Source organism: Arachis stenosperma, chromosome 9, assembly GCF_014773155.1.
Source record: "Arachis stenosperma cultivar V10309 chromosome 9, arast.V10309.gnm1.PFL2, whole genome shotgun sequence".
NCBI classification, from domain to species: domain Eukaryota; kingdom Viridiplantae; phylum Streptophyta; class Magnoliopsida; order Fabales; family Fabaceae; genus Arachis; species Arachis stenosperma.
This window is the reverse complement of record NC_080385.1, coordinates 155041093-155056296: the sequence shown is the minus strand read 5'-3', so window position 1 is coordinate 155056296 and position 15204 is coordinate 155041093. Positions and strand designations below refer to the sequence as shown.

At 38.7% G+C, this 15204-nt stretch overlaps 1 protein-coding gene, 1 non-coding gene and 1 pseudogene across 2 annotated transcripts; all 3 read right to left on the bottom strand.

Moving 5' to 3' along the window:
• Positions 1-3617: 3617 nt before the first annotated feature.
• On the bottom strand, positions 3618-3721 carry LOC130953797 (small nucleolar RNA R71). Its single transcript, XR_009075957.1, has one exon. It is a non-coding gene; the product is annotated as a small nucleolar RNA R71 (small nucleolar RNA).
• A 6638-nt stretch (positions 3722-10359) lies between these two features.
• On the bottom strand, positions 10360-10842 carry LOC130950190 (uncharacterized). Its single transcript, XM_057878723.1, has one exon. The coding sequence runs from the start codon at positions 10840-10842 to the stop codon at positions 10360-10362; it is 483 nt and encodes a 160-aa protein (XP_057734706.1).
• Positions 10843-11960: 1118 nt separating this feature from the next.
• On the bottom strand, positions 11961-14975 carry LOC130947564 (cysteine-rich receptor-like protein kinase 29; annotated as a pseudogene).
• Positions 14976-15204: the final 229 nt, after the last annotated feature.

Below are 15204 nucleotides of genomic sequence, written 5' to 3'. Positions count from 1 at the left end.
TTATCCAAGATTTGATGGCCCAAACCCGCGAAGCAATCCGGCCTCAGAAATTCCAGCGTTAAACGCCGGAACAGGATTAAAAGTTGGAGTTAAACGCCCAAACTGGCATGGGGGCTGGCGTTTAACTCCAGAAAACGTCTCTACACGAATTTCCTTGATTGCTCAGCCCAAGCACACACCAAGTGGGCCCGGAAGTGGATTTTTATGTCATTTACTCATCTATGTAATAGTTTTCTATAAGTAGGACCTTTTACTATTGAGTCTAGAGAGTCTGGAGACGACATCTAAGTAGCTATCTTTGTTTTATGCTATCTTAGACCTTTGGGAGGCTGGCCATTCGGCCATGCCTAACCTTTGTTCTTATGTATTTTCAACGGTGGAGTTTCTACACACCATAGATTAAGGGTGTGGAGCTCTGCTGTACCTCGAGTATTAATGCAATTACTATTGTTCTTCCATTCAACTCCGCTTGTTCTTTATCTAAGATATCACTTGTTCTTCAACCTATGAACAAGATGACTGACAACCATTCTTATTCTACAAGCATTCAAGGCTTTAGTGAATATCTCTTGGATTTCTGATTGCATGATGCATGGTTGATCGCCTGACAACCGAGTGCTCGTCTGACAAACGAGCCAGCCATTCCATGAGATCGGAGTCTTCGTGGTATAGGCAAGAACTGATGGCGGCATTCAAGAGAATCCGGAAGGTCTAACCTTGTCTGTGGTGTTCTGAGTAGGATTCAATGACTGAATGACTGTGACGTGCTTCAAACCTGTAACCTACTGGGCGTTAGTGACAGACGCAAAAGAGTGATTCTATTCCGGTAGGGGAGGGAACCAAACCGGTGATTGGCGGCACTGTGACAGAGTGCTCTGCATTAGCTTTCACTGCGCGGATGGGAGGTAGCTGCTGACAACAGTGAGACCCTACACAAGTTTGCCATGGAAAGGAGTAAGAAGGATTGGATGAAGACTGTAGGAAAGCAGAGAGACGGAAGGGAAGGCATCTTCATACACTTGTCTGAAGCTCATACACCAATGATATACATAAGTATCTCTATCTTTACCTTTTCTGTTATTTTCGTTTATCATCATCATATACATTTGAGTCTGCCTGACTAAGATTTACAAGATGACCATAGCTTGCTTCAATACTAACAATCTCCGTGGGATCGACCCTTACTCACGTAAGGTTTTATTACTTGGACGACCCAGTACACTTGCTGGTTAGTTGTGCGAAGTTGTGTAATGCCATGGTATTAGGCGCACCAAGTTCTTGGAGCCATTACCGGGGATTATTTGAGTTGTGAAAAAGTATTGTTCACAATTTCGCCTACCAAGTTTTTGGCGCCGTTGCCGGGGATTGTTCATGTTTTGAGCAAGCTTGTGGTAACATCAGATGCCAAGATCCGGCAACAACATCAAGTTCTTGGTGTTATTGCCCGGGATTGTTTAGGCTGGACAACTGACGGTTCATCTTGTTGCTTAGATTAGGTATTTTTTTTCGAAATTCTTGAAGGTGAATTCTAGAGTTTCATGATGATTTGTTGAAATCTGGCTGGTTGAGAAGCCATGTCTAATCTGATTGGACCGAGGTTTCAACTTATCACCACAAGAGCTTGTTGATTTCGTATCAATCTTGCTCTTGGAGCAGTGATTTGCTAAGATTTGGCTGACCTTTGGTCATGTCTAGTGTTTTGGACCGAAGCTTTCCTTGGAAGCTTGGCTGGCTGTGAAGCCATGTCTAATTCCTGGACCGGAGTCTTAGACTAGCATTGCACTGATTCCTGGAATTCTCATTAAGAATTTTGATGCCTTTTTTCCACTTAATTTTCGAAAAACACAAAAAAATTTATAAAACCATAAAAAGACCAAAAAGATTTTATGTTTCTTGTTTGAGTCTAGAGTCTCATCTTAAGTTTAGTGTCAAATGCATGTTTTTGTTATAATTTTCGAATTCATGCATATATTTCTTGTTTTGATCTTTGAATTCTATTGACTTGAAGTATTTTGTGTGTCTCATATGCATTCTCATATTGTTAGTGTCAGTAGTGCACAAACTGCTAAGTTTGGTGTCTTGCATGCATTGTTATTTGATTCTTGTTGCATTTTGATTAATAGAAAAATCCAAAAAATATTTTTAATTTGAGTCTTTTCAAGTCAATGATACAAGGAATTGAAGATTCAGAACCAACTGCAGAGGAATTATACAGAAAAAGCTGAGCATTCAAAAATGCCCAGTGAAGAAGGCAGACTGGCGTTTAAACGCCAGCCAGGGCACCTGGTTGGGCGTTTAACGCCCAAAAGGGGTGCATTTTGGGCGTTAAACGCCAGAATGTATACCATTCTGGGCGTTTAACGCCAGGATGGTGCCAGGGGGAAGATTTTGTTTTCAAAATCAATTTTTCTTAGTTTTTCAAATCAAATCTTTTTCAAATCAAATCTTTTCAATCAAATGTTTTCAAATTCAATTTCTTTCCTTTTAAAAAGATACTTACCAACAATTAATGATTTGATTGAACATCACAAGATTGTTGCCTTTTCTGTTGAGAGAGGTTTAAATGTTTCAATCATATCTTTTCTTGTTAGGCAAGTCATTAATTTTCAAAATCATATCTTTTCAAATTGTTTTCAAATCATATCTTTTAAAAATGTTTTCAAATCATATCTTCTCAATCACATCTTTTTAAACCCATAACTTTTCAATTAAATCTTTTTAACCACATCTTTTTCAAAATAGTTCTCAATCAAATCTTTTTAATTTCTAATTTCAAAATCTTTTTCAAAAATCACTTTATCTCTTTTCCACTTTGATTTTCGAAAATCAATTAACATTTTTCAAAATGTTTTCAAATTTTTTTTAATTGAATTTTCGAAAATTCTCTTCCCTCCTTCCCACATCCTTCTATTTATGGAGTACTACTCCTTCTAACTGCACAATTCAAATTTTATCTATTAAAATTCGAATTCTCCTTCTCCTTCTTCTTACTATTTCTCTTTTCCTCTGACATTTCAAGGAATCTCTATACTGTGACATAGAGGATTCCACATTCTCTTCTTCTTTTTCTATTTCTTATGAGCAGAAGCAGAGACAAAGGCATTCTTGTTGAAGCTGATCCTGAACCTGAAAGGACCTTGAAGAGAAAGCTAAGAGAAGCCAAAGCACAACTCTCTTTAGAGGGCTTGACCGAATTCTTCAAGGGAGAAGACATGGCAGCCGAAAACAACAACAATGCCAACAATGCAAGGAAGGTGCTTGGTGACTTTACTGCACCTACTCCTGATTTCTATGGGAGAAGCATCTCAATCCCTGCCATTGGAGCAAACAACTTTGAGCTTAAGCCTCAATTAGTTTCTCTAATGCAACAGAATTGCAAGTTTCATGGACTTCCAATGGAAGATCCTCATCAGTTTTTAGCTGAGTTCTTGCAAATCTGTGACACAGTCAAGACTAATGGGGTTAACCCTGAGGTCTATAGACTGATGCTATTCCCTTTTGCTGTGAGAGACAGAGCTAGAATATGGTTGGACTCTCAACCTAAAGAAAGCCTGGACTCTTGGGAAAAGCTAGTCAATGCCTTCTTGGCAAAGTTCTTTCCTCCACAAAGATGGAGTAAGCTTAGAGTGGAAATCCAAACCTTCAGACAGAAGGATGGAGAATCCCTCTATGAAGCTTGGGAAAGATACAAACAATTAATCAGAAGATGTCCATCTGACATGCTTTCTGAATGGAGCATCATAGGTATTTTCTATGATGGTCTCTCTGAACTATCCAAGATGTCTTTGGATAGCTCTGCAGGAGGATCTCTTCATTTGAAGAAGACGCCTGCAGAAGCTCAAGAACTGATTGAAATGGTTGCAAATAACCAATTCATGTACACTTCTGAGAGGAATCCTGTGAACAATGGGACTGGTCAGAAGAAAGGAGTTCTTGAGATTGATGCTCTGAATGCCATATTGGCTCAGAACAAAATATTAACTCAACAAGTCAATTTGATTTCTCAAAGTCTGTCTGGAATGCAAAATGCACCAAACAGTACTAAGGATGCTTCATCTGAGGAAGAAGCCTATGATCCTGAGAACCCTTCCATGGAAGAGGTAAATTACCTAGGAGAACCCTATGGTAACACTTATAATTCTTCATGGAGAAATCACCCAAATCTCTCATGGAAGAATCAAGAGAGACCTCAACAAGGTTTCAATAATAATGGTGGAAGAAACAGGCTTAGCAATAGCAAGCCTTTTCCATCATCTTCTCAGCAACAGACAGAGAGTTCTAAGCAGAATAATTCTGACTTAGCAACCATGGTCTCTGATCTAATAAAGACCACTCAAAGTTTCATGAATGAAACAAGATCCTCCATTAGAAACTTGGAAGGACAAGTGGGTCAGCTGAGCAAGAAAATTACTGAACTTCCTCCAAGCACTCTCCCAAGTAACACTGAAGAAAATCCAAAAGGAGAGTGCAAAGCCATCAATATGGCCGAATTCTGGGAGGAAGAAGAGGCAGTGAACGCCACTAAGGAAGACCTCAATGGGCGTGCACTGGCCTCCAGTGAGTTCCCCAATGAGGAACCTTGGGAATCTGAGGCTCAAACTGAGACCATAGAGATTCCCTTGGACTTACTACTGCCTTTCATGAGCTCTGATGAGTATTCTTCCTCTGAAGAGGATGAGTATGTCACTGAAGAGCAAGTTGCTAAATACCTTGGAGCAATCATGGAGCTAAATGACAAGTTATTTGGAAATGAGACTTGGGAAGATGAACCTCCCTTGCTCACCAAAGAACTGGATAACTTGTCTAGGCAGAAACTGCCTCAAAAGAGGCAGGATCCTGGGAAGTTTTCTATACCTTGTACCATAGGCACCATGACCTTCAAGAAGGCCTTGTGTGACTTAGGGTCAAGTGTGAACCTCATGCCCCTCTCTGTAATGGAGAAATTAGGGATCTTTGAGGTGCAAGCTGCAAAAATCTCACTAGAGATGGCAGACAACTCAAGAAAACAAGCCTATGGACTTGTAGAGGATGTTCTGGTTAAGGTTGAAGACCATTACATCCCTACTGATTTCATAGTCCTAGAGACTGGGAAGTGCATGGATGAATCCATCATCCTTGGCAGACCATTCCTAGCCACAGCAAAGGCTGTGATTGATGTTGATGGAGGAGAGTTGATCATTCAAGTGAATGAAGAATCCATGGTGTTTAAGGCCCAAGGATATCCCTCTATCATCATGGAGAAGAAGCATGAAGAGCTTCTCTCAAAACAGAGCCAAGCAGAGCCCCCACAGTCAAACTCTAAGTTTGGTGTTGGGAGGCCACAATCAAACTCTAAGTTTGGTGTTGAAACCCCACATTCAAACTCTAAGTTTGGTGTTGGGAGGTTTCAACAAGGTTCTGAGCATTTCTGAGGCTCCATGAGAGACCTCTGTCAAGCTAGTGACAGTAAAGAAGCGCTTGTTGGGAGGCAACCCAATGTTTTATAATTAACTATTTTCTTTTATTATTTTATCTTTTTTGTAGGTTGATGATCATAAGAAGTCACAAAAACAATGAAAAAAGCAAAAACAAAAAGAAAAACAGGAAGAAAAACAGCACACCCTGGAGGAGGAGAAGCTGGCGTTCAAACGCCAGTAAGGCTAGCTGTTGGGCGTTTAACGCCCAGTCTGGCACCTTTCTGGGCGTTTAACGCCAGAAAGGGGCACCAAACTGGCGTTAAACGCCAGTAAAGGTATAAAACCTGGCGTTAAACGCCAGGAATGGGCATCAGCCCGGCGTTTAACGCCAGAATTGGCCCAAAACGTGGATTTTGGTGCCAATTGGTGCAGGGATGCCTTTTCCTTGACACTACAGGATCTGTGGACCCCACAGGACCCTACTACAGGATCTGTGGACCCCACAGGACCCTACAATCACTCTCTCTTCTTCCCCCATTCACCAATCACCTCAACACCTCTTCCCCAAAAACCCCTCACCTATCAAATCCCATCTTTCTCTTCACCACTCACATCCATCCTTCATAAAACCCCACCAACCTCACACTTCAAATTCAAACCACTTCCCCTCCCAAACCCACCCTCAAATGACCGAACTTTCATCCCCCTCTCTCCTATATAAACCCCTCTTTACACCCTTCATTTCCACACAACCTAAACACCACTTCTTCCCCCTTTGGCCGAATACACCTCCATCTCCCTCTTCCTCATTTCTTCTTCTTCTACTCCCTTCTTTCTTCTTTTGCTCGAGGACGAGCAAACATTTTAAGTTTGGTGTGGTAAAAGCGTTGCTTTTTCGTTTTTCCATAACCATTATGGCATCCAAGGCCGGAGAAACCTCTAAAAAGAGGAAAGGGAAGGCAAAGGCTTCCACCTCCGAGTCATGGGAGATGGATAGATTCCTCTCAAAGGTGCATCAAGACCACTTCTATGAAGTTGTGGCCTTGAAGAAGGTGATCCCCGAAGTCCCTTTTTCACTCAAAAAGGGTGAATATCCGGAGATCCGCCATGAGATCCGAAGAAGAGGTTGGGAAGTACTTACCAACCCCATTCAACAAGTCGGAATCTTGATGGTTCAAGAGTTCTATGCCAATGCATGGATCACCAAGAACCATGACCAAAGTGTGAACCCGAATCCAAAGAATTATCTTACTATGGTTCGGGGGAAATACTTGGATTTTAGTCCGGAGAGTGTGAGGATGGCGTTCAACTTGCCCATGATGCAAGGAGATGAGCATCCTTACACTAGAAGGGTCAACTTTGATCAAAGGTTGGACCAAGTCCTCACAGTCATATGTGAAGAGGGCGCACAATGGAGGCAAGACTCAAGAGGAAAGCCGGTTCAATTAAGAAGGCATGACCTCAAGCCCATCACTAAACAAAGGATGGAGTACACAAGAGAGCCTTCTCACCATGAGATCCCTGAGATACCTCAAGGGATGCACTTTCCTCCACACCACTATTGGGAGCAACTAAACACCTCCCTAGGAGAGTTGAGTTCCAACATGGGACAACTAAGGGTGGAGCACCAAGAACACTCCATCATCCTTCATGAGATTAGAGAAGATCAAAGAATCATGAGGGAGGAACAACAAAGACAAGGAAGAGACATTGAGGAGCTCAAGCACTCCATAGGACCTTCAAAAGCAAGGAAGAGCCGCCATCACTAAGGTGGACCCATTCCTTGATTTCCTTGTTCTTTATCTCTCTGTTTTTCGAATTCTATGCTTTATGCTATCCATGCTTGTGTCTTATGATCATTAGTGTCTTAGTGTCTATGCCTTAAAGTTATGAATGTCCTATGAATCCATCACCTTTCTTGAATAAAAATGTGCTTAATTGAAAAAGGAAGAATTGCATAAATTTTGAATTTTATAATAGTTTAATTATGATGATGTGGTGGCAATATTTTTGTTCTTTGAATGTATGCTTAAACAGTGCATATGTATCTTGAATTTGTGGTTCATGAATGTTGGCTCTTGAAAGAATGATGAAAAAGGAGACATGTTACTGAGGATCTGAAAAATCAATAAAATGATTCTTGAAGCAAGAAAAAGCTATTCAAAAAAAAAAAAAAAAATCGAAAAAATCGAAAAAAAAAAAAGAAAAAAAAAGAGAAAGAAAAAGAAAGAATAAGAGTTGTGATCCAAGGTAAATAAGAGTGTGCTTAAGAACCCTGGACACCTCTAATTGGGGACTTTAGCAAAGCTGAGTCACAATCTGAAAAGGTTCACCCAATTATGTGTCTGTGGCATGTATGTATCCGGTGGTAATACTGGAAGACAGAGTGCTTTGGGCCACAGCCAAGACTCAATAAATAGCTATGTTCAAGAATCATCATACTTCACTAGGAGAATCATTAACACTATCTGGACTCTGAGTTCCTAAAGAAGCCAACCATTCTGGATTTCAAAGGAGAGATTGAGATGCCAAAACTGTTCAGAAGCAAAAAGTTAAAAGCCCCGCTCATCTAATTAATACTGATCTTCACAGATGTTTTTGGAATTCATTGCATATTCTCTTCTTTTTATCTTATTTGATTTTCAGTTTCTTGAGGACAAGCAACAATTTAAGTTTGGTGTTGTGATGAGCGGATAATTTGTATACTTTTTGGCATTGTTTTTAGTATGTTTTTGATATCTTTTAGTTAGATTTTAGTATATTTTTATTAGTTTTTATTTAAAATTCACTTTTCTGGACTTTACTATGAGTTTGTGTGTTTTTCTGTGATTTCAGGTATTTTCTGGCTGAAATTGAGGGACTTGAGCAAAAATCTGATTCAGAGACCAAAAAGGACTGCAGATGCTGTTGGATTCTGACCTCCCTGCACTCGAAGTGGATTTTCTGGAGCTACAGAAGCCCAATTGGCGCGCTCTCAACGGCGTTGGAAAGTAGACATCCAGGGCTTTCCAGCAATATATAATAGTCCATACTTTATCCAAGATTTGATGGCCCAAACCCGCGAAGCAATCCGGCCTCAGAAATTCCAGCGTTAAACGCCGGAACAGGATTAAAAGTTGGAGTTAAACGCCCAAACTGGCATGGGGGCTGGCGTTTAACTCCAGAAAACGTCTCTACACGAATTTCCTTGATTGCTCAGCCCAAGCACACACCAAGTGGGCCCGGAAGTGGATTTTTATGTCATTTACTCATCTATGTAATAGTTTTCTATAAGTAGGACCTTTTACTATTGAGTCTAGAGAGTCTGGAGACGACATCTAAGTAGCTATCTTTGTTTTATGCTATCTTAGACCTTTGGGAGGCTGGCCATTCGGCCATGCCTAACCTTTGTTCTTATGTATTTTCAACGGTGGAGTTTCTACACACCATAGATTAAGGGTGTGGAGCTCTGCTGTACCTCGAGTATTAATGCAATTACTATTGTTCTTCCATTCAACTCCGCTTGTTCTTTATCTAAGATATCACTTGTTCTTCAACCTATGAACAAGATGACTGACAACCATTCTTGTTCTACAAGCATTCAAGGCTTTAGTGAATATCTCTTGGATTTCTGATTGCATGATGCATGGTTGATCGCCTGACAACCGAGTGCTCGTCTGACAAACGAGCCAGCCATTCCATGAGATCGGAGTCTTCGTGGTATAGGCAAGAACTGATGGCGGCATTCAAGAGAATCCGGAAGGTCTAACCTTGTCTGTGGTGTTCTGAGTAGGATTCAATGACTGAATGACTGTGACGTGCTTCAAACCTGTAACCTACTGGGCGTTAGTGACAGACGCAAAAGAGTGATTCTATTCCGGTAGGGGAGGGAACCAAACCGGTGATTGGCGGCACTGTGACAGAGTGCTCTGCATTAGCTTTCACTGCGCGGATGGGAGGTAGCTGCTGACAACAGTGAGACCCTACACAAGTTTGCCATGGAAAGGAGTAAGAAGGATTGGATGAAGACTGTAGGAAAGCAGAGAGACGGAAGGGAAGGCATCTTCATACACTTGTCTGAAGCTCATACACCAATGATATACATAAGTATCTCTATCTTTACCTTTTCTGTTATTTTCGTTTATCATCATCATATACATTTGAGTCTGCCTGACTAAGATTTACAAGATGACCATAGCTTGCTTCAATACTAACAATCTCCGTGGGATCGACCCTTACTCACGTAAGGTTTTATTACTTGGACGACCCAGTACACTTGCTGGTTAGTTGTGCGAAGTTGTGTAATGCCATGGTATTAAGCGCACCAAGTTCTTGGAGCCATTACCGGGGATTATTTGAGTTGTGAAAAAGTATTGTTCACAATTTCGCCTACCACCCGCCGGGTCGATCCGCTAAACCCGCTAAAAAAAGGCGGGTCGGGCTAGGATTTGGAGCCCGCCAAATTAAAAAAAACCGCCAAATCCGTACCGCTAAATTGGCGGATTTTGGCGGGGCGGGGTGGGCCGGTCCGCCGAGCCGAAGATTTTTATTTTTTTTAAAAAAAGTGATTACTATTATAAAAATCATAATTATAGAATTTTTAAACACCTTTTTTTCATTTTTTGTTTTTATTCTTCTTTTAGTTATTAACTTTATTTATTTTATTTTACAATTTCGTATATATGCTCAAATTATGTGACTTGTTTTTTAAAATAAAGATGATTCTATTAACAAATATTATTTTGAACAACTTTATTGAAGTTAAAAATAAAAAAAATAGTAAAAAAAGTATATTATAATTTGACTATTTTTTATTTCTATTTGATTTTTTAATTATTATTTTTTGGTTAATTTTAATAAATTTTATTTTAAAAAAAAAAAGAGTCAAGCGGGTTAGCCCGTCAACCCGCCAATCCGCCATAAAGCGGGGCGGGCTAGCATTTTGAACCTATTTTAGTTGACGGGGCGGGCCGGTCCGCCCCGTTTATGGGGCGGGCCGGCCCGCTTTGCCACCCCTAGCTTTAACTTGTTGGTAAGTTAAGCAATGAGAAACAAAAATTCCTATGTCTTTCTTCATGCCTTCCCACCAAAATAATTGTTTCAAATCTTGATACATCTTATTGGAGTCTGGATGAACTGTGTACTTAGAATTGTGAGCTTCCTCCAAAATAGCTTTCTTCAAGTCGTGGCTATCTGGCACACATAAGCGTTGACCACAACGCAAAACATCTTGATCAAGAGAAAAGTTTGCGTTCCTCCCATTGCAAACATCTTTCATAAGCTTTCTTAGTTTCGGATCATCACTCTGTGCAGCCTTGATATGTTCTATTATGGAAGATTGGGTTCGAACATGTGCTAAAAAAACTCCTGATTCTCCAAGTTCAAATTGAGTTCCATCGGTCTCCAATTGATAGACTTCTTCAACAATTGTTCTCCTTGCAAGAGTGATATAGGCCAAGCTACCCATAGACTTCCTACTGAGGACATCTGTTACAACATTTGTCTTTCCAAGGTGATATAAAATGGTACAATCATAATCTTTTAGCAACTCTATCCATCTCTGTTGCCTCAAATTTAAATCTTTCTGTTGAAATATGTACTTCAAACTCTTGTGATCCGTATAGATCTCACAAGTCTCACCATAAAGGTAATGTCTCCAAATCTTCAATGCAAAACAACCACTGCCATTTCCAGGTCATGAGTTGGACAATTCTATTCATGCTTCTTGAGTTGTCGCGAGGCATAGGCAACAACGTGGCCATGCTGCATCAATACACAATCAAGTCCTATCTGAGATGTATATAAATATCGTCCCGTGTGTATCTTTATAAAATTATAAGTTTTTCAGAAATCGATATCCATTTCAATTATTCAAAAATCACAACAATCAAATAATTTCAAATGCTAAAAATAATGATTTAATTTAAATAGTAATAATAGTATATTTAAAAATAATTATAGACATAATATCCACTCACAACTTGATTCTAAGAAACTGGAAGCAACTCTAAGCACGTCAACGAGCTATCGAATGATGTCCAATAACTCTACAACTCTAGAAATATGACAATAATGATATTTGTGAGCTACTAATGTTGTCAATTAACATAATCTTATTCACTTTGATAAAAGTCCCAAATTTTCTAATCTTAATAACCCTAATTCGGATTTTGCTATATTCACATGTATAGAGATGACAAAAATTAGAGATATAGCTAATTATTGAGTCAAAGAGTTATCTTGAAGCCTCAATAATAACTGAAACTCAAAAAATTGAATGCTTCCTTTACTCATTAAGATGAACTCTTTTATTTAGGATTGTGAAAATTAAATTTTTTTTTTGGTTATAAATGATGTATTAAAATGGAGATAAAATAGAAGGATAAAATGAAATTTAGTGTGTTGTGGTTGAAATAAAAATTTTTGAAATGAAGAAGATATCAAAATAGGATAGAAGAGAAGATGAAGGGAAGGAGAGACTTTGTTGTTTCTTGTATGAAAGAATGAAAAAAGAAACGAGAGATAAAGAAGGATAGGAAGCTCGAGAGAGTTCAGGAACAGAAAAAAGGAGATTAAATGCCCCCCACGTGCTACTCTTTCTTTTTTTTGTTACTACATTAGCCAAAATTATTGAATTCAAAACTTGCATTACAAGAAATAGAGACAACAGTCACCAGACCAGAGCCACAACCTCCGAGTAACAGAACATGAAACAAATAAAAAGTAATATTGAGTTTGGAAGAACACAAAACAGGACCCAACGTAGAGAATCTAACGAAGATGAGGATCAGTAATCGAAGCCTCATTTGCTCCTGATGATGTTTGCAGAGCATAGTTTCCTGATTCACCTAATCTTCTTCCATTCGATAAATCTCCGGCATTATTCATAGTAACATATGCTGCTTTTGAAGGGATGGGAAGAATGACCGATTCACTATTAAGCATCATTACAACCGTAGCCATGGTTGGTCTATCAGCTACATTTTCTTGAACACATAACAATCCAATATGGATGCATCTCGTTATTTCATTTCTGAATCTACTACTATAAAATGTTTGATCTACAATATCTGAGACTGAGTCAGATCCTTCCATCCATTTTTTCCAAGTCTGCAAGGTTTTGGACAATAGAAACAAGGTTATTTATTTTTCTTTTATCTTTTCTTCAAATGTAAAATATTATGGACTATTTTAAAGTTAAGAAATTGTTACTTAAAAGATAGGAGTCTTACAAAGCTTATTAGATGTTCTACGTACTCGCCATTATGAATGTCTCCATTTTTGTGTCCGCTCACTATCTCAAGAAGCAGTACACCGAAACTAAAAACATCTGATTTTATTGAAAAATGTCCATACAATGCATATTCGGGTGCCATATATCCACTGCATGTCAACACAATTATAAACCCAGTTAGATTGAGATAGCATAAAGTTTTCTTTTACTCTTGTTGCTGAGGGTATATAGTAATTAGGAAAATTTATTTGCTCTTAGGTATATCATAGTACTTACTGGGTTCCAACAACTCTAAGTGTGTTTCCTCGAGTTTGATTCTCAATAAACAACCTTGCCATACCAAAATCTGATATCTTTGCATTCATTTTCTCATCTAAGAGTATGTTACTTGCTTTTAGATCACGATGGATAATACGCAATTATGAATCCTCGTGTAGATAAAGAAGACCTCGAGCGATTCCTTCTATAATCTTATAGCGTCCTTCCCAATCCAAAAGTAAACGCTTGATTGGATCTACATAATATTTCAATAATGTTGATACTATTTCTTTATTCCTTTAAGAGATATGAAAGTAACAGAAACGCAGAGTAGCCAAGAGGAAATTCTAAGTTACCAAATATGAAGTAATCAAGGCTTTTATTGGGAAGAAACTCGTAGACCAGTATCCTCTCTCCTATTTCCAAACAAAAGCCAAGTAGCCTTGCTAAATTTCGATGTTGAAGCTTTGCTACCAATAGCAGCTCATTCTTGAATTCTATATCTCCTTGGTCAGAATTCCTTGACAATCTTTTGATAGCAACCTCTTCGCCATTTGGTAGCCTACCCTGAAAATATACAAGAGTTTTTATACTCAAACATAATACTATTTGTTTTGATAGAGGCTATAACTAAGCTCAATCTGAGCTTTATCTACCTTGTAGACAATTCCAAATCCACCTTCTCCAAGCTTATTTGCAACTGAGAAGTTATTTGTAGCGTCCATGATGGTTTGAAAGTCGAATTGCAATGTCTCAATAGGTTCAATTTCACAGTCAGCTTCTGATTCACCTTGAGCTGGGTAAGAATAGTAAGAAGAATTATGAGAATGAAAAAATCTAATCAATTAGGTGAATTCAAGTATTATTAGTTTTTTGTCTATATATTGTTGATGAGGTTAAGTAGTGAACAATTCAATACCACATTGTAGGCACCACTTATTATTGACTTACTTTCAAAATACTTGGTTGGTTTCTTCTTCCTTCTGAAATAGATGCAGACAAAGGTTATGAGCAGCAGAATAATAAGGGAGACGACCGGCACAACTATGGCAATCACAGTTGTTGATGATGAGTTGCTCTTTCCTGCAAAATCCAATGTAGAAACCATTTATTTGAAAAGTTCAAGCAGTTAGATAGAAACACATGAATTGTTATATATCTAACACAGCTTTTAAATAGATTCACATAAATAGATAGATATCTAACACTAAATGAGACATTCTATTGCATTTCATGTAACTAAAAATAAATTTAGAAACCTTGTTTGAGCGTAGCAGTGGCAGTAGTGGATGATGGAGCAGGAGAAAGAGATGATTGAGGTGAGAGAACGCTTAGAGAATCAAAGTAAGACTTTGTGTCATATCTAAGATTACAACTGGGGGTAAAAATTCTTACACGTACGGTTCCATTACAGCAATCTGGGATGGTGGAGATTCTTTCAGCCAAGCAATCATTGCATTCTAGCTCAGACAGATCATTAGTGCACTGTACATGAGCATACACGTGTTCAAATCCCGCCGCTACGCTGGCATTTCCTGCAGCAAACTTGACCTGAGAATCACCAGAAATTGCAGCAGCTTTGCTTCTTAGACTTTGCATCAAATCTGCTGCAACTTGGTTGAACTCATTCACATTATTTACATGCATGTTGTTATGTATCGCCCACCAATTGGAGTCCATGATCCCAAATATGGACCGGTTCGAGTAGCGCAACATGCAGTAATCATACCACCCTGTTGCCTCCTTCTGGTTTGGACAAACATTTGGCAGAAGGATTCTTGAATCGTTCAAACAGCTAAGGCAATGGTCTTTATTAACATCTCCTCTGCACATCCAGATCAGGTTAACTTTGTCTGTGCTTTTGCCATTGGAGACATTGTAGAATTGGTAGTTGTTGCTGGTTCCAATGATAGAAGAGAGGTTGGACAAAAGGGTATTGAGGTTTGAACTGTAGGTACTGTTAGCTGTGTAGTTACCATTGTTGTCTTTACAGAGATAGTGTACAAAATCTGGTTGGGAGGTGGCTAGAGACGTGAAGATGACAAGAACAGAAAGAAGTAAGAGCAAGTTTTCAGAAGCTATGGTCATGGCAGCCATCGTTTATGACCTTCATGAAACAAATGGAAAATTGAAGGAATAGAGGTTCCCTTCTTTTTCATTTATAATATCAACTTTCTGTCTACTTGTTCTTTGAAACAGCAATGAACTTTCCAATAATAATAATAATAATAATAATAATAATAATAATAATAATAATAATAATAATAATTATTATTATTATTATTATTATTATTAATTTAAGTAGCATCCACTTGTGGAAAGCTTGAGAAAATCAAA